Source organism: Thamnophis elegans, chromosome 1 (genome assembly GCF_009769535.1).
Source record: "Thamnophis elegans isolate rThaEle1 chromosome 1, rThaEle1.pri, whole genome shotgun sequence".
Lineage (NCBI taxonomy): Eukaryota > Metazoa > Chordata > Lepidosauria > Squamata > Colubridae > Thamnophis > Thamnophis elegans.
In genome coordinates, this window is record NC_045541.1 from 153,467,657 (window position 1) to 153,494,974 (window position 27,318).

Genomic DNA, 27,318 nt, shown 5'->3' on the forward strand with positions numbered 1-27,318 from the left:
ATCTGCACGCATATTACGAAAATACGTTACGACGTCCTAGGCCCCTGGGTGGGGCCCGACTAGTAACCAATGCCAAATCCGGCGAAACAACTGGCCGCTGTGATACAATTGTACAACAACAACAATAATAATAATAATAACAACAACAACAACAACAATAACAACAACAACAACAACAACACACCTGACATAACAATGGTTGTTCTCCTATATAATCCACCTTTCTCCCTTTCATTCTTCCCCCAGACTGACGATTACGCCACAATCTGCATGATAAGCACTTCCAGGGAGTGTACAGATGATACATTAATATATTGAAAGTTATATGACACTTATCAATTCTAATCTAGTTAAACAAGATTTCTAAAAAGGGAAATGGTAGACAAAGGTTACAAATAAATATGATTTCTTTTTGTTAATGTGCATTTGCCCATTACTATTACTTATTTATTTCCATTTCTTATGTTGCCTTTGCATTCAGCTTCAACTTTCCATTCATTTACTTTAATTTTTGGTGTCACCAGTGTCATTCTAAAAAGAATAGAAATTGGCTGAAACCAGAACTAATTCTAGTTGCCAATTAACTGGCAAACTTCAGAATTATTCAAATTTGCGTGTTACCCAAAAAATAAAAAAATGTATAAAATTTGTATAAAATTTGTCAGCTGGGTAATAGTTCTTACTTTAATTAAATCTGATTTAAATTTGATCATCATATTAATATTCTAATTAGACCTGGATACTTTCTCTGCCATGATCTTTGCATTTCCCTGATTTGGGAGTACTTGCTTCGATCTGGGAAATCATGTTTTACCTAGAACATCATTTTACCTTGCTCACATTTCATCACTTTATTCCAGATTCTGCGACTGCATATATGGGTTCTGTTAAGGCAAAGCCCTCACCATGGAAACCAACAAACTGGAGAGCACTTATGGAGGTCCAGTAAATCCGAATCAAACCGAGCACTTTTAACAACCTGCACCAGAGAGTACGTTCAAGCAATTAGGATGGCTAAGAGAACATATATTGCCTCTCTGGTTGCGTCTGCTGAGTCGCGCCCAGCCGCCCTGTTTAGGATAACCCGTTCCCTCCTAAATAGGAGGGATATGGGCGATCCGCTGCAGGGCAGGGCTGAGGATTACGTCCAATTCCTCGCAGACAAGGTGGCTCGGTTCCAGGCGGACCTGGACTCCAATTCTGCAGAACCAGCCGAGGCACTAAGGGATGATCTGGTAAGGCATCGCTGGATTGAGTTTCAGGCTGTTACCCCTGAGGATGTGGACAAGGCGATGAGAGCTGTAGGTGCCTCCACATGTGTGCTGGACCCGTGCCCCTCCTGGCTGGTTGTAAACAGCAGTGAGGTGACATGAGGCTGGATCCAGGCGGTTGTTACCGCCTCTCTACGGGAGGGGGTCTTTCCCCCCGCTTTAAAGGCGGTGGTGGTGAGACCCCTCCTGAAGAAACCATCCTTGGATCCAGCCGTTTTAAATAACTATCGTCCGGTCTCCAACCTCCCCTTTGTGGGGAAGGTTGTTGAGAAGGTGGTGGCCTTTCAGCTCCAGCGGTCCTTGGAGGAAGCCAGTTATCTCGATCCATTCCAGTCAGGCTTCAGACCTGGCTGCAGCACAGAAACCGCTTTGGTCGCGTTGACTGATGATCTTTGGAGAGCCAGGGATGGAGGCCATGCCTCCATCCTGGTGCTCCTTGACCTCTCGGCGGCTTTCGATACCATCGACCATGGTATCCTTCTGCGACGACTGCGGGAGGTGGGGGTGGGAGGCGCTGTTTTACAGTGGTTCTCCTCTTACCTCTCGGACAGGTCGCAGTTGGTGTTAGTCGGGGAGCAGAGATCGACCCCTAGGCCCCTAACGTATGGGGTGCTGCAGGGTTCAGTCCTGTCCCCCCTTCTTTTCAACATCTACATGAAACCGCTGGGTGAGATCATTCGACGGCACGGGATAAAATACCACCAGTATGCGGACGATACACAGTTGTATCTGTCCGCCCCGTGCCAACTCAACGAAGCGATGGATGTGATGAGCCAGGGTCTTGAGGCTGTTAAAGATTGGATGGGGGTCAACAAACTTGTGCTCAATCCAGAAAAGACCGAGTGGCTGCTGTGTTTCCCTCCCACGAATTGGCCAAGTGTTCCATCTCTCAGGCTGGGGGGTCAAACTATACGCCCCTCAGACAGGGTTCGCAACTTGGGAGTCCTCCTGGACCCACAGCTGACCTTCGAACATCATTTGTCAGCTGTGACCAGGGGGGCATTTGCCCAGGTTCGCCTGGTGCACCAGTTGCGTCCCTACCTGAACAGGGAGGCCCTCACAACAGTCACTCGTGCCCTTGTGACCTCTAGGCTGGAATACTGCAATGTGCTCTACATGGGGCTGCCCTTGAAGAGCATTCGGCGACTTCAGCTGGTCCAGAATGTGGCCGCGCGAGCGATCGTGGGTGCACCTCGTTTCACCCACGTAACACCTATCCTCCGCGAGCTGCACTGGCTGCCTGTTGATCTCCGGGTGCGATTCAAGGTGCTACTTATCACCTACAAAGCCCTTCATGGTACTGGACCTGGGTACTTGAGAGACCGCCTACTGCCAATTACCTCCACCAGACCGATACGATCGCATAGATTAGGCCTCCTCCGAATTCCATCATCCAGCCAGTGTAGACTGGCAACTACCCGGAGGAGAGCCTTCTCGGTGGCTGCTCCGACCCTCTGGAACGAACTCCCCATGGAGATTCGGACCCTTACCACCCTCCAGTCCTTCTGCGCTGCTTTAAAGATCTGGCTGTCCCGGCTGGCCTGGGGTTAAGATTCTAACCCCACTCGAATTGTGTGACTGTTGTGTTTTTTTAATATGTTGTATTGTTTTTATGTTGGAAATTGTTTGTCCTTCCCCCCCCTTTTTTTTTGAACTGTGAGCCGCCCTGAGTCCCCCCAGGGAAAAGGGCGGCATACAAATAAAGGGAAATGAAAATGAAATGAGAATCCAATGATCATTTAGTAGTCCAAAGCTAGGAGGTTACAGCCTTTTGCGTAGATGAGTCAAGAGCAAAAGTTAGTGACTGATTTGATATAAAGGATTAATAAAAGGAAAGTTCAGTGCTGCATAATTGTTGATAATTGTAGGGACCACTACCATGTTATCTGCAAAGTAATATAAGGATGTCATTCAAGTAAAAGCAGAATGGGCACATTTTCTGATGGCAGCACAGAAGCTTTTGATTATACAAGTCACATGAATGATTTACTTTTTCTAACAAGTTGTTCGGGTAGTCCTTGTTTATCTACCATAGTTGGGACTGGCAGTACGATAATTAAACAAGGAGGCTACTATGTGAAACCACAACTGTGCTTACAATTTATTCCAGCTTTCCTTTGCTTTACAGACTTGCAAAGATTTATGTGAGGATTGGTTGCAAGGTTAATTTTTAATTACTATCATAACCGTGAACAGTCGCTAAGCCAGTTGCTAAACAAGAACTATAGTACATCTATTGAGTTTCTCACTAAAAACAATAAGGAAAATAATATACAACAGCATGGATCCCAAAATCTTTTGCTTCTGAGGCTTGATTTTTATCCAATTAGCTATTGCAGGCACAATAAAAACAGTCCTCAAAACAAATTTACACAACTTATATAAATGCACAGTGGAGAATAGACATATAAGTGCAAGGATATAATTTTGTTTTTGGGTTGCAAATTTCTATTCCAACTCCTGATAGGTTATCTTTTGAAAGCTGTTTTTTCACTTACCAGATGTTTGGGACATGAAGATCCTCTTTTCAAACATAGTAACTGTTACTCCAGTGCTTGGGAAAGGCTCCATAGATACATGAGTACAAACAATCTGTCCTTTCGTCTTAGAGTTGTATTATGCCACTGGAAAATTTTATTACCAAATAATACACAACATTCTGTAGTAAAAAAGAATGGCACCAAAATATTATTGCAGTGCATTGATCCCTGAATGTCTGAAATACACCGTGCTTCTGAAAGGCTATAAAAATGCATTCAGTTAAATAAATGCCTCATCTATTTAAATGTTGCTTTTAATAGACAACCAAATGATAAAAACCATCAAGGCTGTGCCCATTGGGATTGCAAATACCTAATAATTATATCTAGAATTACATTTGGAATTATATCCAGAATGGAGCATCAAGCATTTATCCATTTCTCTAGGCTACGTTCAATACACTTTAACAAGAGAATCTGCATGCCAAGGTGTAAGAACTGTCTTATGTGGTACGTTAGACTGCCAGATATGTGCATGACAATGTTTACATAGTTGTTTCTAAGTGAATCCATTTTCTGACTTTTAGGAAACATTAGCCAAATGGATCAAGTTGATACAATGTGTCAAAAGAAAACAACGCCAAAATGAACCAAGGTAGAACTAATCATATACTTTCAGCCATTAAGTCTTTAATGAAGCTGATTATTTATAAAGAACATTCAGTTGTTGTGGCTAATGATTGAGCACATCTTTTTTCATGCAGAATGTCCCAGGTTCAGTTTTTGCCTTCTCTAGGTAACAACTGGGAGGAAAAAAAGAATTTGAAATTCTGGGAGCTTCTTTTGATTTACTCTCTATGATCTCTTTAGCACTAAGAATGTGACTTCAAGGGGTCAGATTTAAAATCTTCTCTTTTATGATGGGAGGCTGAGAACTCTTCAAGAGATGGAGAATGAGCTAGAATGAGACCAATCTTAAAACAAACGACAGAGTTGATAGATTTTAATTTTTTTCACCGAAGAAATGAAAGGATTCTCGGAGGCAAGGCAGGGGTAAAAAAGAAGAAACATGTGTCATATAGTCCATTGAGGCTTCAAGCCATTATTAACTTAACCCATTTGCTTCCAGGTAATAGTATTACATACTATTTTGAAGAAAACACCCCAGTGAAGACATACCATTTCTTCACTAGTGATTTTAGAAATAGCCCAACTATCTCTATGCCAATATATCAGTGATGCATATAGGCTTTATGATGCCAAGATAATGATTGTGTGATACTCCATAACTGGCAAGTAAGATATAGTCTTCACTTGTGAGAAATCATTGTGAAAACCAGCAAGTCCTCAGAAAATGCAGAAGATGAAGGCTGAAACGTGTCTATGGCATTACCTGTTTACTTGAACAGATCTCCCTTCAAAATATAAAGGAGTATGTGTTGACTCCATATCCAAAATTTAAAATACGGAGAATACTACGAGGCATACTGTGACATAAGTCAGTCAGATGCCTCGGTGAAGCCCTCAAGGAGAGTCAGAAAGGGATCCAGCCCTTCTTCCTAGGTTGTCTTCACTTTGCGTGGTATTCAGAGTCATTCTGCTCTGGAACACGGAGCTTCCACTTCGCGATGGTGGGCTAAGGATGAAGGGATTCAGGAAACAAAGAAGCCTCGCCGATTCCCTTTCCTAGCGTCTCTGTCGCTCCTTTCCAACTTTTTCCAACCCGAAACAGAAAAGAAAGTTGGCCTTTTCTTTCCTCTCCGCCTACTCCATCCTCTGTATCCGAGTGAACCCAGTGGCCGCCTCCGCCCCCACTCGCTCTTCATTTCGCCTTTCTCTCATTCGCCTCCACCTCTGCATTTTCCCCCTTTCCGAAACAAACGCCCGGCTCTTATGAATTATTTAGCCTTTTCTTTCCTGGCGGAAAGCTGCACCAGGGCGGTATTGATCTGGGCTGGACAGCTCCGTCGGTCACTTCGAGCCACCAGGTCAAGGAGTCAGGGGACGCAGGGCCACGCGGAAAGGGGGAAAACGGGACAGCTCAGCCCCGCCCCTGGAGAGCGGGCCGCTCCTGGCAATGTTCTGATCTCCGAAGCCTTCCCCCTTTTCTCACTTCAGCCATTGGCCTTTCTGCTAAGAGGGCTGGTGTAGTCTCTGCGCGTGGAGCGGGCTTCTCCGCCGGGCTTTTTCGGCTCTTGCTCTGAGTCCCAGGCAGATGTGCAGAGAGGCTCATCGCGCGGCCACATCGCAACCGCTCAGCCCTTCCCTGGCTCGACCTAGTGGCGCCGCTGACTCCAGATTCACGAGGGCAACGGGCGAAGAAGCAGCGAACGAAGGAAATGGAAAAGCGCTTGTCCAGCGACGAAACCGACAGGCAAGTTAAGAGCTGTCCAGGGTCCTGAACTTGCTCGATGGAACCTTTAGGGATGAGACCACTTTGAAAACTTTCTCTAGGGAAGCCGGAGGAATGCTGGAATACGGGAATCGTTTCTCTTTTCTCGGTCCTTGACAAGCCGAAAAGTCGGACAATTCGTTTATTGTTCCCTCGTTTTTTAAGGGAACTGCTCTATACATCGTTTACAATCCCCATCTCCCGCTTATCCACCCCTTCCGTGTAAGAAACCTTGAGCTCCAGACTCTGGTTTGGGTTGATCCTCCGTCCAGCTGCAGCAGGTTCGGGAGCTGTCGCTTCGGAAAGCAGGCTTGGTCATGTTGCCTGCCCGTTGGGGCAGTAAGAGCGGCGGCAAGAACAAGAGCGGGTCAAGCGCGCAGGCGCACTCTCCTCCGAGGCTGCAGTTTCTGAGCTGTGAGCGCAGTCTTGCCACAGTCTGGGCTTTACCAGCTGCTGGAGCGCTACTACCATGAACTGCCTCATCAATCTTCCCACAGCTACTCCACAGCACTGGGCTCAAGAGACCTTCCGAGATCCACCCAGCCCGCCCCACTGCAACCTCTTGGCTCCAGAGCCCAGCTCTGCAGGCACAGGAGGATGCCGGGGGGCAAAAGGGGGCTGGTGGCACCACAGAATACATTTTTGGAGAACATTGTCAGACGCTCAAGTGGTAAGTCGTCTCTTCTTCTTCCTCGGCTTTCCCTTGGCCCCTGCAATAGTCCAGGGGAGGGATTGAACTGCCCCTAAAGTTCTTAAAGTGTTTGTAAAAGCATTTTTGCACTTCTGGACTTGAATGGAATATGTTAGACGCTGAAGAAAGTGGTAAATTCTACAAGATGGAGTTCTAATCAGCACTTTTATTGTAGGATTATCATATTGTACTTTTAAATACATTAAACACTAACTCTCAAAATGTATTAGTGGGTTAGCTGTGATAGGATTTCCAACAACTCAAGAGTTACTTTCTTGATAGATAATATAAATATGATGATTTTGTAATTATCATATTCACATTATATCTCTATTATTATTCATATTAATGTACATCTTGTTTAGCCAATGGTGATTAGCAGGATATCAGTAGGAAAAACTGAAAAGAAAAGATAGATTGTTCCCCGCCACCAAGGAAACCTTTCCCAATTCATCATCTTTCAGATGTCTTGTACCCAACTGACACTATCCCCATTTACTTCCATCAACCCAGCCAGACTTTATCAAGGCTGTTAGAGTGGATATGTTTTAAATACTTAAGGTTGAGCAAGACTGAGGTATATATTTGGAGAGGGAATCTGCTCACTGGAATATATGTTTCGCTAGGGTGGGAAAAAGCTGATTTAAAGTAGGGTCCTGTGCATTTTTCATATGTAAACCTCATTGAAGTAAGCCCCATTAAATTCTATGAGATATTTCACTAGATAGTAAATGTAGGACTACAACTAAATTTTGCATCTTATGTAAACAACGATAATAGCAACCAGCATTTTTTCCATTGGAAAAAACAAAATGCTTGAAGAAGCTCTAAGTCAGTTCTGTAATTCTGAAGTAGAAATTGTTGGAAAAAGTTAAATACTCACTGTGTATGGCAGTTTCACCTCTCCCTGAATTTTCTGCAAACAATAATAATTTTAAGACATATGGATTATAAGGAGCATGCCTCCAGATTTAGACAAGTTTCACTACTTCATAATGGGTTTTTGAGTCTTTATATTTATAGCTATACTGTATCTATACCTTTATCAACCCATCTCCTTCTCTCTCCCTCTCCCTGTGTATTCACAGTTTCTTAACTGAAGAAAATTAAATTGGGAATAAAATCTAGGTTAGAACAAGAAACAAAACTCTCTTTCCCCAAACCTCACTTCCTTTATCAAGCTATTTAAAACAAATCTGCAAGAAGCGTATCTATTTATCTCTATATGTATGTGGGCTGATGGTAAAACTAGTGTGCCTGTTCTGGCTTCTGGTTGAAATTACAGTTTGCACAATTATTACCTGTCATGTGTTGTGTAGTGAGAATATCAAAATAGCTATCAGCTTTTAGAAAAAGTGCTCATAATAGATGTGTGATAATTTTTAAACAATGCACAACTATATATATCCCAACTTTCTCCCCAAAGAGCATGGGACAGATTTTAACCACAGGTTTGAAAAATGGAACAGACTGAAAAAAACAGTGACTAGCTTAAGTCCATCAAGTGTGAAAACCTAATGTGATTTAAGAAGATGCAAATTTAGAGGTCAAATGAACAGTGTAACCGAGAACCACTTGAACCTAAGCCACCCTGTGAAAATGAACAATGTTACTGGTTATCTGATATTACTTATGTATTTTGTTTTATATGTAACATTTTCCTCTTCTTTAGTGTTTTTGTAAACATTTAAAGTTACTCGTTCTGTCCAAGAGTGCTCCAGTGCTTGTAAGAGCACAGTACATACTCAACAAGCCTCAAGGAAAGTGTGTTCTAAAAATGTACTGTAAAAAAAAAGGCTGTGAGGTTTTGTCTTTAATTCCACTGTTAGGATAATTAATACAAGAACATTACTTTATAAAATATTGGCAAGATATCTGGAAGTGTTCACTCTTTCTTCTTCATTTCATGCATGATTGAAGATATGCCACATTTATCCATTAAAGTAATAACAAATTGTGTGTGTGTGTGTGTGTGTTGTGTTGTGTATGTTGATGCAAGCTGGCCTAAGAAAAAGAATAATACAGTATGTTCTAAGTTTGTACTAAGCAATGGTTAATTCCCCATTTTCCCCTGGTAAATATATTTTCATGGATATGAAATTGTATTATTTTTAATGTACTTAAGATTTCTTTTTTACCATCATACAACACCCAAAGGAGCTTTAAAATGATTCCATGCTAAGCGATACATTTCTAATAAGACATTGTTTTGTAAAACTTGGGCAGAGCAATCCCATAAAATTGGTAGGAGAAACTGAAAGGTGAAGTGAAATTCTGCTTGACTTAAGAAAGGGAGAAGGGGGCTGGCTAGTTTACTTTCCTCCAATTTTTTTATTCATCTTTTTATTGGTACTGCATATGAGTGTGTATGTAATTTTTCTAATATCTACTTTCTCATTGAACGCAATGGAAGAAGGTTCAGTCCAAAGCATGTTTCTCCTATTCTGGGAATATAACAAATAAAGTAAACATTGCTGTAACAAACTGAAACAATACATACCATAATTTAACTTTGATAAGGTCCAGAATCTGGTTTTCTAGCAGTTTTCATAAGAAACTTGCCAAACAGGGCAGAGCAAAGGGATGGTAGTTTAATGTCCTTTAAGGTAGTAGAATATTATAACATGATAGTTTCTCTGAAGATGATTAGGCCTACAATGAAACCATAATACAGCTGTCTTTTACCATGACATGGTAAAAGGGATGGTAGTTTAATGTCCTTTAAGGTAGTAGAATATTATAACATGATAGTTTCTCTGAAGATGATTAGGCCTACAATGAAACCATAATACAGCTGTCTTTTACCATGACATGGTAAAAGGGATGGTAGTTTAATGTCCTTTAAGGTAGTAGAATATTATAACATGATAGTTTCTCTGAAGATGATTAGGCCTACAATGAAACCATAATACAGCTGTCTTTTACCATGACATGGAGCATAATTTAAGGCATTTATGGATAGATGATAAATGGATATCATGTCATTTGATGATGCTGTGACGATGTGAGTTTCACACCCTTGGGCTATATCATTGGGAGAAAAATAATATATCACAAATAGGTGATACGTTTTCCTATAAAGAGAGCTATTGTCAATTAAGACAAATAAGAATGGACAATACATGTGAATATGTATCCTGATCCCTAAGTAAGTTAAGTAGAAGTCTCTAATGGCTAAGACTAGTTGTTATCAAGGCTTCCATCTGTTGGGTGCTTGCTCCAATGTCAAGAGAAGCACACAATCATTTTATCTTCTGGGGAAATCTCTGGCCATATTTGACAATTGCTACCATCACTGTGAAGTAAGCATGGAATCCATCTGAAATGAACTTATCACAATTTTTATAAGGAAGAACTTAGAAAACTCTTTCAATCATTAATTAGAAAGGGGCATTTTTGATAAGCATAACATCAAAGAATGTTCGTTCTAGATGTAATGAAATCTGAGTTTACCTTCTCATGCTGGAGTCAGTGTGTGCTGACCTACTTTCCACTTACTTATTTTGAACATCGCTTTGTTTACTGCATTATCGAAGAGGCACAAAATACATTTATGAACTATTTTTTTGGTAGATACTGTTTTTGAACTGAAAAACATGTGGGGTCGCTGTTTACGATGCAACAATGCAAAATATATTCCACACTTTGGGAAAGAATGCAGATAAAAAGCTGTACTTTGCAAGGTATCCCAAGATTATTCACTCTTCTTCTTTACTTCATGGAAAGTTAAAGCTTCTTACTTTCCCCCCCTTTTTATAGGGAATTTATGCCACAGCATCGCTGAACATAGTGTTTTTAAATCTCTTTTTACGTGAATATAATTTTGAAAAATACATTTTCTTTTGGCACACAATGACAATGAATCAAATTGATTAGTTATAGCAATGGTTCAGTATTGAAAATTCTAGGTAACTTCCGAAATATAGGTATATATTGTATGTGTGTATAATACATATGTGCATGTGATGTCTCTTTGTGTGTAGCAGGGGTGTCAAACTCAAGGCCCATGGGGTGCTTAGATCTGGCCTGTGGGGATACTCTGGAAACAGTGAAGGACTGGCTCGTGGTACCTCTGCCAGTGAAAAGGAAGCTCCATTTTCACTGGCAGAGGGTTGCAGGAGGCCGTCACAGCTGAAAACGGAGCTCAGGACCCCGTTTCCTCTGGCAGAGTGCTCGGGCCACCACAGGCGCCCTGATATGAGTGACGTCAAGCTGATCACATCTATCATGGCCATGCTTCCCTCCCACCCCTGACGTCAAACACAACCCTGATGCAGCCCTCAATGTTTGATACCCCTTTCTATAAAGCCCTTCATGGTATTGGACCTGGGTACTTGAGAGACCGCCTGCTGCTAATTACCTCCCAAAGACCCATTAGATCACACAGGGCAGGCCTCCTCCGGGTTCCGTCTACCAGCCAATGTCATCTGGCTACTACCCGGGGGAGGGCCTTCTCTGTGGCAGCTCCAGCCCTTTGGAACGAGCTCCCCGCAGAGATTCGGACCCTCACCTCTCTCCAGGCCTTCCGAAAAGCTGTTAAAACCTGGCTGTGTCGGCAGGCCTGGGGTTGATGAGTTCCCTTCCCCTCTCGAATCGTGTGGCTGTTGGTTGTTTTTAAATGCCTTGTACTTGTAGTTTTTGCGTTTCCCTTTCCCTCCTTGGGTTTGTGCGCCGCCCTGAGTCCCGCAGGGAATAGGGTGGCATATAAATAAAATGAAACCTAAACCTAAACCTAAACCTAAACCTATAGAATATTAACTCCCCCATTTAGAATTCTAAAAAGTAGTAATTAAAACATAGAATGGAAGGCAATGAAGATAAAATAATTGATGAAGGAATATTCAAAATTTTCATGAAATATCTTAGTTCATATCAAACATGGACAAACTATTTTCACTTTTTATTTCAAACTTCTCTGACTTTAATTGACAGAATGTCAGGATAAGAATGAATTATCTGTCAAGAAGGAACAACAGACATTATTTTTATGTGCTGCACATATATTCCCCATTTTTTATATACCCCTGTCAGGAAGCATTGTATTATATTATGCCCATATTTCAAATAGGAATGCCGAGGTTAAAAGTAATATAATGAATCCATGGTAGAATAGGGCAACTCATTAATTGGCTGATTAAAAATATTCTTGTGAAAAAGTGATTGTATAATCATGTCTTTCCTACTTTGGCACCATTTCCACATATAAAAAATCAGGATTAGGTTAGAAGTTCTTTCTTGACATTCTTTTGTTCTTCACCCTGTATCTCTGCAGTATGCTCCCTCCCATATTTGGGCAGACCTGATGTTTTGACAGAAGAAAAAACACTTAATCACTCCCCTGGCTCAACTGATAAAGGGAGGAGAACTTGTGGCTTAGAGGTTAATACAACTACCTAATATGTAAGCAGCCCAAAGCAGCCCGAATCCCAGCAAGGGTATGGCTAGCTGATGAGAGCTAAATAGCTTGAAATAGATCTATACTAGTCTCCTTTCATTTCTTTATCAGCAAAAATATAACATAAATAGTAATAAATAAATGCATTTGATGGATACTCTAATATCTGGAGGTGTCACATTCCTTTTCTCTAGTTTAGTTACATCTCCATTTATCTTTCTGGATATCTAATATGGCTATCTTTCCATTTAAATTTTACCTTAGCCACCAACTCACCAAGCTCCAATCTATACTAGATCCTGTCTTATTTCAAGGTACTTCCTTAGCAAAAGATTTATTTTTTCACATATGGATGTGACTTTTAGATAGAAAAACATCCTTGCGTGTGAAATGGAATTGGATCTGAAGGATTTTTTAAAATAATGATTCGAATTAGACAACTTGCCAGTCCTCAGGGTTAACAATATATTGACAGGATCAAAAATATATTCTGGCAAGGTTTAGATCTCAGATGTTATATGGTATAAACAGAAAAATCTCAGATGTTACGTGGTATAAACAGAAGGATCAATAGAATTCTGGGAAATGTTACTTCTAAATATAGAAGTCACTCACTTTATGAGTGATGATTTTTAAGGGAAAGGGAAGAATTTAGCTGGTTTGGCAAATAATTTTAGAATTACAAAAATAGTGTAGATGATACAGAGTTCATTTTTTAAAATTTTGGCCTGACAGCCATTTTTAACATACAATAGATTCAATCTCAATGTGTATCTATAGTAGAACAAATCATGTCTCTTTCTATTCATTTAAGACAGTGCACAATAAATAAATCTGTAGTATAATGGCAGCATTCACACCTTTGAATAACACACATGAGTGAACTGTAGGAATCCATCCCTGGAAGGGTCCTTATAGGAAATTGCCTGTTTGCTTCTGAAGTATTTAAAGACCAATCGGGTTATTTTATTTTAAAGTAAGTTTTCATTTATAACATAGATTAGCAGTGGTGTAGGGAAAGATACCCAAACAACAACAGCAGGTTGGAAGTGTTGGAAAAGAATTAGCAATTCTATACAACGTGATATTTACAAATGAGATTTGATGAAGATCTTGGAATGCAGACTTATTGGTTCTGAATGCGGGTTAACTAGCTTTTGCTAGCTCGAGAAAATATGCCTTCTAATACACAGCTGAGTTCCATCTGTTGACAGAGATGTTTAGAAATCTAGATTGTTTTGTTAATCAAATATATTTCTACATAGATAGTCAGGTTAAATGCATTATTTGACTCTAAATGCCTTTGATATAACTAGATTTCTTTTTATTTTCTTTATTATCCTTTCTGGGAATATTTATTAGATTTTTTTTCCTGCTAAAGACCTTGGCATATGAAGGTTGTGAAGTGGATATCAATTCAGGAGAGAGTTTTGGTTACTCATGCATCTAATCATAACATTTTAAAGATGATTGGTAGCTATCATAGGTCATTATAGATTTGCAAAAATACATCAGTTTCCAAAGAAACCAACATAACGTACCTCTATATTCAGGTTAATAATCTTGATGAAATTTATGAGATGGCTTTAGATGATGGTTTATTTTTGTTGTTCTGGACATTAGATTATTTTTTTGTAGTTTGTTTCTCATTGGAGCAGTAATCCTGATTCAGCTATTCAAAATCAAAAATCATAAAGAGGTTGCTTCAGGAACATTTATTTTAACTAGCTTCTCAGGCCAGAGCTCTCTAGAACAGTGGTGACCAACTGGTGGTCTATGGACCACTGGTGGTCCATGAAAATTTTTTGGTGGTCCGCAGAAAAATTATGTGCATTTTTTATATTACACTAAATACTATTTATCTTAAAAAAATCATATTAGTGATCTGTGGGATATACATAAAATTATGAATTTAGTGGCCCCTGAGGTTGGTGACTGTTCTAGAACCACTAGAGTATCTTTGACAGATGACCATCTATCATTTGAATGAGCGAAATGAAGAACTCATTGCAACCTGTTGGTGTTGGCTAGTAGCTTATTCAGTTAGGAAATTCCTCATGATACATAGCCTGAATCTCCTTCCTTGTAGTTGGCATAATGACTACCCTCTGATGCAATAGAGGATTAATCCATGTCCTCTTCAAATATTTGAAGAGTGTGTGACAAATCTTCAAATTCTTGAAATGTACAATTACATCTCCTCTCAGCCTTCTCTTCTACGGGATAAACATGAGTAGGTCTTTTAACTTTTATTTATTTTATTTATTGATTTGATTTGTCAATCATTTACAAGATAATAGGTATAAGAATAGGTATAAGAACTGTTGCATATAAGACTTGCTTTCCAATCCCCTAACCATCTTGGTAGCGCTTTCCCCAACCTTCAATTTATTACTGTCCTTTCTGTTCTCAGAACAGAACATAGTATTCTATATGAGGACAGACAAAGTAGAGTAGAACATTTGCTTCTCATAATTTGGACTTCTGTAAATGCAACTCAAGGCGGCCTTTGCTCTTTTAGCAGCTAAACCATCCTGCTGCCTCATGTTTAATCTGTGGTTGACACAAACACTCAGATTCTTTGCAAACATACTGTAATACTTCAAAACCAAAACTTCTCTGCATCACACTTGTGCTTTTCCTTTTCTCCACAGAACTTTCCTTTTATTCCTAATCATTTCCATCCTATCATTTAGTGGACCAGAGGAATGTCGTCAATATAGCTTACTTGGACTTCAGTAAGGCATTTGATAAGGTAGACCATAACCTACTGTTAGATAAAGTAGAAGAACAGCATCACCACCAGATGGATTCATAACTGGCTGACCAACTGCACACATGGAGGGAAGTATACAGTGGAGTACCCCAAGGCTCTCTTTTAGGCCCAGTACTCTTCAACATCTTTATCAATGATTTGGATGAGGGAATAAATGGGGAACTCATCAAATTTGCAAATTACACCAAGATGGCAGGAATAGCCAACACTCCAGAAGATAGGCTTAAGATACAGAAGGATCTTGACAAACTTGAACATTGGGCACTATCTAATAAAATGAAATTCAATGGTGAAAAGAGTAAGGTTTTACATTTAGGCAAGAAAAATGAAATGCACAGGTACAGTATAGGTGGTACCTTCCTCAATAGTAGTAACTGTGAGAGGGATCTTGGAGTCCTAGTGGACAACCATTTAAATATGAGCCAGCAGTGTTCAGCAGCTGCCAAAAAAGCCAACACAGTTCTAGGCTACATAAGCAGAGGGATAAAATCAAGATCATGTGAAGTGTTAATACTACTTTATAATGCCTTGGTAAGGCCACACTTGGAATACTGCATTCAGTTTTGGTTGCCACAATGTAGAAAAGATGTGGAGACTCTAGAAAGAGTGCAGAGAAGAGCAACAAAGATGATTAGGGGACTGGAGACAAAAACATATGAAGAACGGTTGCAGGAATTGGGTATGTCTAGTTTAATGAAAAGAAGGACTAGGGGAGACATGATAGCAGTGTTCCAATATCTCAGGGGTTGACACAAAGAAGAGGGAGTCAAACTATTCTCCAAGGCACCTGAGTGTAGAACAAGAAGCAATGGGTGAAAACTGATCAAGGAGAGAAGCAACTTAGAACTGAGGAGAAATTTCCTGACAGTTAGAACAATTAATCAGTGGAAAAGCTTGCCTCTAAAAGTTGTGAATGCCCCAACACTGGAAGTATTTAAGAAAATGTTGGATAGCCATTTGTCTGAAAGGGTATAGGGTTTCCTACCTAGGCAGGGGGTTGGACTAGAAGACCTCCAAGGACCCTTCCAGCTCTGCTATTGTATTATTTCAGGCTACTTTGGCTGGCTGCCAGCAATTCAGCAGTTTGAATCTCATCAGGCTCAAGGTTGACTCAGCCTTCTATCCTTCTGAAGTTGGTAAAATGAGGACCCAGATTGTTGGGGTCAATATGCTGACTCTGTAAACCACTTAGAGAGGGCTGTAAAGCACTGTGAAGTGGTATATAAGTCTAAGTGCTACTGCTATTGCTACTCCGAAGCCTATTTAAATCCTTTTGAATCTTCTGGCTTTTCAAACCTCCCTTCACCAGCTTTGTGTTAGCCTTCCCCAACTCTCTCCTCCAAGACAATGATGAAAAGGTGAACAGTACCCAGGACAGATCCCTGTGGTGCTCCACCTGAAAATTCCCTTCAAGATGAAATAGAATCACTAATAAACATTCTTTGGATGCAATCATTCAGTCAACTGTGAGTCCATTTACAATAATAACATTAGAGACTCTGACGTAGGCATGTGGTATTACCCTGATCTACTAAGCCAGTAGCTCTATCAAAGAAAAAGCTAAAGTTAATCTGGTATGATTTGCTTGTGATAAATCCATGTGACTCCTGTTAATTGTAACATGCCTATCTAAATGCTCACAAACACACTGTTTAATCATCTTTTCAAGGACTTTTCCCAGTGTAGACATCAAAGTTGACAGGTAGGTAGTTTTCCATGTCCCTTTCCTATTTTGAAAATCAGGGCATTTGCTTTTCTCCAGTCTTGCAAGTTGCCCTGGAATTCTCCTATAGATGGGATATGAAAGTTTAAGTTATAAGGATCCCTGGTGTCACAGGGTTTAGAATGCAGTGTTGCAAGCTAACTCTGCCCACAGCTTGGAGTTCAATCCTGGCAGGACTCAAGGTTGACTCAACCTTCCATCCTTCCGAGGTCAGTCAAATGAGGAGCCAGATTGTTGGGTGGATTCTGTAAACTGCTTAGAGAGGGCTGGAAAGCATTATGAAGTGGTATATAAGTCTAAGTTCCACAGCTATTGTACAAAATGCGAGAGAATGCGTACATGAGAAAATGAGTCTTTCATTGTTTTCTCCAGTGCTCTATAGTCTTATTGGCTTTCCAGATTTATAATAAATGCCAAAGGAAGTGATTGTGAGGGAATTCATTCCCTCGATTTTCTTTATATCAGGAAGATATCTAGTATGGTTGCATAGTGACAGAAAAATAGTGAATAATTTTACAAGGGAAATGTTGTTTTGGGTAAACAAAATATGTATTTATTGGTATGATTCCCGATAACCCATCTTTCAGCATATAAATCCTACACCTGCTGCTTCTAAGCAGCATCAATAATTATAAATAAAACAGTAATATGTATTTTAATAGTAGTGCTCTGGGACCTTAGAATTCAAACAGACAGGCATCTGCCACATAACACCCAGACTTAACAATTGTCAACAAGAAAGACAAAAATAAAGTCTGGATAATAGATGTGGCAGTATCTGGAAATAGCAGAATAGAACAGAATAAAACTGGAAAAGGTAACAAAATATGAAGACCTACAAATAAAAATAGAATGACTGTGACAAAAGTAAGCAAAGGTAGACCAATAGTCATAGACACCTTGAATGGAATCCCAAAACACCTGGAGCACCACTTGAACACAATCAGCATTAACAAATTCGTCATCAGTCAATTGCAAAAGGTGGCTTTACTTGGTGGCTTACATCCTTTGATAATATCTGTAATAGCATCAAACATCCAGATCTGCTTATGCCAGGTCCTTGGAAGGACTTGATCTCCCCCCTCTCTCTCCCCACCTCTCTCTTCAGGGTGTGTGTTCTGTTAAGATACAGCTTGTTGTGCCATACTGCCATAGTGGATTCTACTGTACAGTGCAATGGAGTTGCCATGGTAATGGCTTCACAGTACTCCACAAGGGGGCTTCGTTTAGTAAGAGGGAAAAGCCAACATTAGAAATTATGTTTGGTCCGGACATGTCCCCCTTTAAATAAATACCTGGGCAATGCCAGATTATCAGCTAGTAGGTTGGATAAAAATGTCAAATCCTATCTGAACATTTGGCTGATTGTGCCATGAACCATCATCATCATAAAATAACAGATGGATCATCATTTGGAACGCCAGATATTATAGTTGTAGAGGGCCGAAGCATACAGTTTATTGATATTGTTGTACTAGAAGATGCCAGAGTCAAGAAAAAGAACAGAAAAAAATCATGAAATACTATGACCTGGCCATCGAAACTACCCAATTATGGATGAAACATGTAACAGTGATATCCATTGTCATTGGGGCACTTGGTACCATGTCCAAGAATTTTATAAGATACATCAACAAATTGCAGCTTCTTGCAATAACACCAGTGGAACTGCAAAAAACTGTGCTATTCGGAACATTTAAGAAGGTACTCGGTTGATACTTAGAACGCTGGCAGCAACCCATATCAACCGTTAGCACCAGTCAATGCTGCTGAACATTTTTGAATGTTCAGTTAACTGAGTTTCATGTTTAATGAATAAAATATGATGATGATGATGATGATGATGATGATGTTTTGTTGTTTGTTTGTTTGTTTATTATATTTATATGCCGCCCTTTCCCCCCAAAGGGACTCAGGGCATCTCACAACTCAAACCAGGGAAGGGGGATACAGACAAAAAATTTAAAAAAAAAAGACACATAACAATGCATAATTTAAAACACACAACAGTCATACCAGTCATAACAGTTTTCTGGGATCCTTCCCATAAGGCCAGTCAACCTTAATGGTTTAGGCTGGTTTTTGCCTGCTGCCTTCAGGCTTTCTTTGAGGATCCTTCCCACAGAAACTGAGGACATGTCAGCGCAGTTTGGCTAAATTCAACATTTCATCCTTTGATAATTGTAAGAAGACAAAGAAAACAAATCTCTGACAATGGGGTGAAGGGAAGTTGTTTAAAGAAGTCTGGATAAAGAGAATGTATTAGTAAATAAACAATTAACTAGCCCTAAAACAGTCTGTACTACAAGCATTCAACCGCTTTGCTTTCTTCCTTTGCTCCTGATGTAAATGAAGCTGCTTTTTCAATAATGTGCCCAAAAGGCAGCCCATTTTTCCTGTACAGATTGCAATTTCAAAGCAGGAAGAAAAGAAACCCCTTATAAGTCGAGCCACCTTTTAAATGGGACAGTTAGAGCAGCCTTAAAGAATCAGTTCCAGGATCGAAAATCCAAAGCCTTAAATTCTATGAAACATTTGCAGAATGTCATTCAATAGCAACAGAGCTCACTGACTGAAGTCTGGGCAAAAGGAGGCTTGACATCACTGCATGGCAGCTACTGCTGGCATTCTAGAGAGCTGGCAGACCTCCTTGGCTCCTGCTCAAGAGAGATGTGAAGGTTGTCTGTAACACTCTGAAATATATTGTTGGGCTTTGGTGAGAGCAAGATTCTCTGAAAATGAGTCTGTGCAAGCGGAACATATTTAGCGTACATAATAAAGCTCTGCTAAAAGGTAAAGGGAGGATCACTACCACTGGGTGCACCAGCCACACTAATGAACCCATTGCTCTTGGACTACAAGTCCTGACATCCAAGCAACCAGAAGACTGGATAGTCAGATCTTGCAGTGGTTGATATTTATTTCAGTGAGGTTCATATGACTTCAGGGCTGCTGCTTATAAATTTTAAATGCTTCCCTGAATGGGTCTATGCCAACTTGCCATGGGCAACTCTCCATGGGTAACGCTGTGGCCAACTCGCCATGAGCAAAACACCATAGCCAACTTGCTGTAGCCAACACACCATGGGGAACTCATCATAGCCAACTTGCTGTGACCAACTCACCATGGGCAACTCGCCGCTGGACAAGAGTTACACTAATATTGAAGAAATATTGGAATAGAATCATTAACGAAAGGATGCCAAAAGAGGGACAAAATAAAATGGGAATGAGAAAAAAATAAAATAATGTTTTAATAATTTTAAATAATTAAATTGAATTGCTGAATTGTCCCACAATGTGTTGTTCCATGGCAAGTTGGCCATGTCAAGTTGTCCCAGAGTGAGTTGGTTGGGGTGAGTTGCCCATGGCAAGGTGTCCCATTCTATCCTTGAACAGGTGTCTTCTAATTGCATTAGACTTCTATCCCTCTAATTATAGGAGGTGATGGCATTGTAAGAATGAAGTAGGTTGCTCCACTGTTATCATTATAGTCCATTATTGAGGAGACTCCCTGTGCAAAGGTATCAACGTCTAGGCCAGCGTTTCTCAACCTTGTCAACTTGAAGATGTCTGGACTTCAACTCCCAGAATTCCCCAGCCAGTGAATGCAAGGTTGAGAAGCACTGGTCTAGGCAAAAGGGAGACTCATTCCTTACTAGGACTTTCTCTAAAGTAAGTAAATATGGAATTGCAGCAGCATCACATCTCATCATGTTTAAAAATGAGGATGCACTGGATATTCGTCTAGTTTTAATGTTTAGATTGCCAACAGCTTTCAAAGGCACAACAAAACAAAAATCACTTAAGTTAATGGATGAAATTGATTGATTGTTTTGCAAATATTTTGCTCAAATAAAAAGTTATAAAATAGAAAAGTAAACACTGGGCTGGGTCCATTGTTAAACCTCACTGAAATTAATTGGGTTTAAGATTTCTATAGTCACAGTTAATGAAGCCCCACTACATTCAATGAATTGACTCAAGATATGATTTAATTTAGGTCCAAATATATATTTTTTCATAAGCAATCTTAAAAATAAAAGTTCATGAAACTCTATGCCATTTGAAAAGAAAAAAAAGCCACTTGACATAATGAAAGCAGCAACATGTGAATGTATTCTGTGATGTGCATATGAGAGATATGAATTATTTCTATTACAAGTACATACATGTAGATTGAAATTAATTAACAATTCATTTGCTTGTATGTGTATGTGTATATGTATACCAGTATGTATACATATATGTACATGTTGTTTAAACGTTGTTTAGTCTGTAAGTTTGCAAATTGTATTAATTGAAAAAGTCTTAGTGTATTGAAGATGAGGCTTCAATAGGATTATACTATATAACTAAATTACACGTGTGTCTCCTGAGCTGTCATTGGCCAGTGGGAAAAAAAAATTCACAAGAGGCTGGCTGACGTTGTCAGTGATGGTCACAAGAAGCCACACTATGACCACCAACTTAGAAAAAAAGTGAAACGGAGTAATTGTGCAATAATGCTAGTGAATAATTGAAGAAAATAATTACACAGTGCATGAACAACTGATGGACCTATTTCACTGGTGGTTTCTTAGTAGTAGGCCTTGAGATGAATGATTGAAATGAGTTATTTTTAGGTAATGTACAGATGTCCTCTCCCTCCCCGTACCATTTAAATGAGAAGAATTAAAATATGGGATTGTGCAATTTAGCCTATTGTTTTGCAGCTTGAGCGTTTCCAAGAGCTTCTCAGAAAGGTATTTTGACAGGAAGGAATTGCTGTTGGTTTTCGTGTGCTCTGTTGCCGAAGTGTGTGGCTGACAATATTTTGACAGCTTGGCTATACAAAACCAGGAGCTTAAAATCCAGATCTGCAGAGCTTTCTTGGAGGAGGTGGAAGAAATCACATTAGAGAGAAAACACACGCTTCAGAGCCAATCTGAGATCTGTTGGCTGTGGCAGATGAAGTTCCTTGAATGCTACAATTTCCCTAGCTGGCAAGGATTCCTTTATTGGTTTGATAAAGGCCAGGCTACCCAAAGCACATCAGATGGCCTTATCTTATTCATTTTCTAAACAAGAAAAGACCCCCATGTTTATATTTTTCTTTTAACTGTTCTGATTTTCTTTCTCATGCTAATTCCTCTGCTGTCCTGCCCAGATCTTAAATGAAAGAGGAAAAGAATATAGTTTTCATAGAACGATTTATTTTACATAGAACCACTGATTGGTTCAAAATTGGGAAAGGAGCCTGGGAAGGCTGTATACTGTTGCTCTGCATATTTAACTTATATGCAGAGCACATCATGAAAAAGGTGGGGCTAGATTAATCAAGAGTTGGAATTAAGATTACCAGGAAAAATATCAACAACTGCAGATATGCAGATGATACCACTCTAATGGCAGAAAGTGAAGATGATCTAAAGAGCCTCTTAATGCGGGTGAAGAAGGAGAGTGCAAATTTTGGCTTGAAACTCAACATTAAGAAAACTAAGATCATGGCATCCGGCCATCTCAATTCCTGGCAAATAGATGAGGAAGAAATGGAGGTAGTGACAGATTTTATTTTCCTGGGCTCCAAGATCTCCGCAGATGGGGACTGCAGCCAAGAAATTGAAAGATGCTTGCTCCTGGGGAGGAAAGCTATGGCAAATCTAGCCAGCATACTAAAAAGCAGAGACATCACCCTGCCAACAGAAGTGGATATAGTCAAGGCTATGGTTTTCCCAGTTGCAATGTATGGCTGTGAAAGTTGGACCATAAGAAAGGCTGAGTGCCAAAGAATTAAGGCCTTTGAACTCTGGTGCTGGAGAAGACTCGTGCGAGTTCCTTGGACTGCAAGGTGACCAAACTGGTCAGTCCTAGAGATCAATCCTGACTGCTCTTTAGAAGGCCAGATCCTGAAGAGGAAACTCAAATACTTTGGCCACCTAATGAGAAGGAAGGACTCACTGGAGAAGAGCCTAATGCTGGGAAAGATTTAGGGCAAAAGAAGAATGGGATGACAGAGAATGAGGTGGCTGGATGGAGTCACTGAAGCAGTAGGCCTGAGTTTAAATGGACTCCAGAGGATGGTAGAGGATGGGAAGGCCTGGAGGAACGTTGGGGTTGTGATGGGTCAGACATGACTTCGCAACTAACAACAACAACAAGATAGAAGGAAGAATGTTCACTCATATAATGGAGGAATGTTCCATACCATTTGTAACATGGTTGTGAATATTTGGCCCAAGTTTCTCTTTTGGTTTCTCAGATAATGTTGATGTCTCGCTGCTGTTATCATATATAAAAACCAGATCCAATAAGATGTTTCAATATGTTTGTCCATTAAGCCCCTTCCCCCAATTCTCTGAATTAAATTGCACATCACTTTGAAAACCTTCTATATCAAAATACACAATATTTTGAGCATGATATTTTCTAAGCTTTCTTACATGTCCAACAAAGATGAAAAAATTCTTCCTCAGTTTGATTACGTTTTCAACAAATATTTGAAATTTCCTATTTTCCTGCCTCCTCCTTGAATTTATTCAGCAATACTAATTAGAAATTTCTAATAAAGGGGAAAATAACTCCACAAGGTTATTTTACTAATTTTCTAGGAAAAATCTAGGTTTTGTGCTGTCTGGTCATGATGTAACTTTCACTGTGACACACAAATTCACATGCTGCTCTAAGTGTTTGTGGGTTGAGGAAAAAGATGTCTTTATAAGGTTGAGGTTGATGTTTTATAGTTGTAAAGAGACTGAAGTACAAACATAAAGCACCTGGCTGAAAAGTAATTTTAAAAAAAACCCTTTTAGTTCATCCATCAGCAAAGTGATCTCGACACTGTAGAGTCAGATTCATAAAACCATTCATTTAAAAAAGATACAGATAAAACTAAGACAAGCAGAAGAACACATTAAAAAACTCTTAAATTTTCAGCTGAGTAGTTTTTGAAAACGTATTTAATTATTGTTGCATTCAAATAGAAATATCCTTGCCTGATGAATAGAATAACTTCAGAGCTGTTGTCCAGCTGAATAAATGCACTATTTGGAAGGATTTGGATTTGGATTTGGATTTTATTCGATTTGTAGGCCGCCCTATTCCCCGAAGGGACTCAGGGCAGCTGAACAAAGCCAAGGGAGGGGAAATTACAAAAAGTGAGACAAAGACAAACAGACAATACAAACAGTTTAAAAGCACAACATACACAGCAAATTCGAGTAGTGGGGGGAACTCAACCCCAGGCTTGCTGGGACAGCCAGGTCTTCACGGCCATCCGGAAGGCCTGAAGGGTGGAGAGGGTCTGAATCTCCATGGGGAGCTCGTTCCAAAGGGCCGGGGCAGCCATAGAGAAGGCCCTCCTCCGAGTAGTCGCCAGCCGACATTGGCTGGCAGATGGAATACGGAGGAGGCCTAATCTGTGGGATCGAAGGGGTCTGTGGGAGGTAATCGGCAGAAGGCGGTCTCTCAAGTACCCAGGTCCAATAGCAATAGCAATAGCAGTAGACTTATATACCGCTTCATAGGGCTTTCAGCCCTCTCTAAGCGGTTTACAGAGAGTCAGCATATTGCCCCCAACAATCTGGGTCCTCATTTTACCCACCTCGGAAGGATGGAAGGCTGAGTCAACCCTGAGCCGGTGAGATTTGAACCGCTGAACTGCTGATCTAGCAGTAGCCTGCAGTGCTGCATTTAACCACTGCGCCACCTTGGTCCAATACCATGTAGGGCTTTATAAGTAATAACTAGCACCCTGAAGTGTATCCGGAGACCAATAGGTAGCCAGTGCAGCTGCGGAGGATAGGTGTACATGGGTGTACCGGGGTGCACCCACAATCGCTCGCGCGGCTGCATTCTGGACCAGCTGGAGTCTCCGAACACTCTTCAAGGGCTGCCCCATGTAGAGCGCATTGCAGTAGTCGTTGTATCTACAGCATGCTAATACATTAAAATGCTAATATTTTTCTTAAGCCTGGTTTGGTAGTCAGTCTAATATTAATTACTGCAGTTATCCACCTGCAGATTTAAAACTAGATCTCATGTCCCTTCCACTCTCCTCTCCAAAATGTATGCATTACATTGATGTTCTTTAAAAAGAAGCAAGTGTTTAATTACACAGTTGTGACTGCTACGTCGACACTTTTAATACCCTCTGTGAATACCCTGGAAGTCAATGCTTGAAAAAGAACTCTGTCATCTATTGTTGTAATAACACAGAGGGAATAACACAGAGGTTCTGTCTTCAGTACTCTTCAAGATCTTCATAATGATCTTGACAAGGGGATAGAAGGGGAACTCAGCAAATTTGCAAGTAAGGCCTATGGTGCTGCCATCTTGGTTTTTGTTCTGCACATGCACAGAAGCAATTTTTCACTACTGTGCATGTGTCTAGCACGCATCAAATGTTCACGTGTGCACCAAGCATGTCCCTGAGCGAACTGGCTGTAAAAGAAGCCGGAAACCACCCCTGATGAGGGTTCCTTCTCTGAGTTTGTGGATTGGTTTCTGAATGTTTCATTACCAGATACCATCTTTAGTGGAACTCAGGGTAATTCCCTAAATTCTGTGAAGATGTTACCTAGTGTAGTAATGAAACGTTCAGAAATCAACCCACAAACCTCCTATCCCCAAGCCAAGTATTTCTAGCTTACTGAAGATAAGGAACAGGAGGGGGGGGGGGTATTATCTTCCAATACTTGAGGGTTTGTCACATAGAAGAAGGGAATGACTTATTGTCCAAAGCACCAGAGTGTAGGGCGAGAAGTAATGAGTGGAAGCTTGTTAAAAAGAGATCCAACCTGCAAGGCCTCTGCATTTTCTGGAATTATTGTAAAAGTTAATTTTAGTTTATTAGAAGAATGGCACAATTATCTGCTTAGAGATGCCAGGATGACATTACTGAGAGTGCTGATGTCCAGGGCTCAAACTGGAATGGTTTTACATTTTTAAAAACAGCCTTTTATCTTATGAGACCCTATCTAGCTAAAAACATTCTGTGATTCTGCCAAAGTAGAACTGAGACTGCTTATCAGCACTGCATTCATTACCATGGATGTATACTGTTCAACCATAATACTGTATAGTTAGTTCTGGTTGGGATACAATAAAGCAAATATTTTTTTGAATAGGGTATCTGTTGAAGGTGGTTTGTAGGGTATCATTATAGCTCATATTAATTATCCTCTACAGTCCTCCAGATGTATTGGACTTCAAATTCCATCATCCTTACCCAGCATCCAATTCCAAATGAGGATTTCCAATTAGGGAAAACTAAAATAAAAGTTTGAATCCAGCAGTCTCAAGCTGATCTTAAAGATCAAGGGTTTCTGGCATTAGATTGAAGGGCACCCAGAATCCCTAAGGATTTTGGTGCTCTGATTTTTGAATTCTTGGATACTTCTGGAGGGCATGTGGTTGAGGAAGGTTGAGCAAGTGGGATTGTGTTCAATTAGACTTTATTTTGTTTCTCTTCCTAATATTTTACTTTGCTGCCTTGAAAGTCCTTGTCAGATGAAGAGAGACAAATCAAGTAAATAAATATGTAGTAAAACTGACTGGCAGAAAATGTATGACAAGCAAATAAGCTGTAATTACTGATTGGAATTTATTGTCACAAAAAGTGAGAATGGCATTTAATTCAGAGCACTTTTCAGCCACTGTTTTTCTCATACAGTAAGACAGACAGCAAGGCTTTACAACTGGGTCTCACCTCTACTGTTACTTCCCAACCTTCGGTTGTGTTTCCATCATGCCTTGGAAGATGAAGGTCAACAGAATCTATGATGCTTTCAGGCTCCTCCCTGCACAGCTTGAAGTTTGATGTCAGCTAGTTTTGAATGATGGGTTGACAATTTTTGTCACAGGATGAGCTGTAGGGCATGGAACTGTCAAGTCACCTTTGAACTGAACTTGGTTCCTGGTGATTTCATGAACATGTTCATGTGAAACGTTGTGAAGTTGGTGCAGGTGAGGGTGATGTGGTTTAATCTCAGCAACATTTCATTAAATGAACTGAATACAGTTGTTGTTACTTTCCATATTAAACAGCTTCCCCTGATCATCACAGTAATATTTTCAATTTGGTAGCAATATTGGAAAGGTTCCAGGAGCTTCACCCATGGCTTTGAAAGCTGAGAGCTCTTGTTCTAAAACATGGAAGAATCCACATAAATGCAGCAAATTTCCCACTGTTTGCCTCTATGTCCAAATTAATGGGTTGGGAGACACTATGCAGAGGAGGAGGTGGGCCTAGCTAACACTTCTCCATGGTTCTGTGCACAAGAATCCATTAGCAACTATCATGATGTTTTTTGAAGCCAATTCATGGAAGTCAAGTTGATCTTAAAAGACTATTCAGCATGGCACATGTACTGCTTCTGAATACCAGATGTTCTGGCTTCTTCTCTTCAATTGCCCCTGTAATTTGTAGGGCATTTTTTAGTCATGGAAACAGTGTGCATTGGGGGTAATATTCTGAAGGGTCAGAGAAATTTCTAAAAGTTTTGGAGCCTGGTGAACATTTTAGCAAATGGTGGTACAATTTTGTTTATGACCTTTTTAAATAAAACTAATTGTGGTGATGGAGCTTCAGCCTGACATCTGGAAGTTTCT

At 40.2% G+C, this 27,318-nt stretch overlaps 1 protein-coding gene across 1 annotated transcript in view; it reads left to right on the forward strand.

Annotated features, from left to right (window-relative positions):
* The first annotated feature begins 6,740 nt into the window (after positions 1–6,740).
* The window catches only part of KCNH5 (potassium voltage-gated channel subfamily H member 5), a 232,574-nt gene continuing 211,996 nt past the window's right edge, over positions 6,741–27,318 (forward strand). Inside the window, 1 exon segment of the mRNA XM_032214001.1 lies at positions 6,741–6,813. Coding sequence (XP_032069892.1) covers positions 6,741–6,813 — 73 coding nt within the window.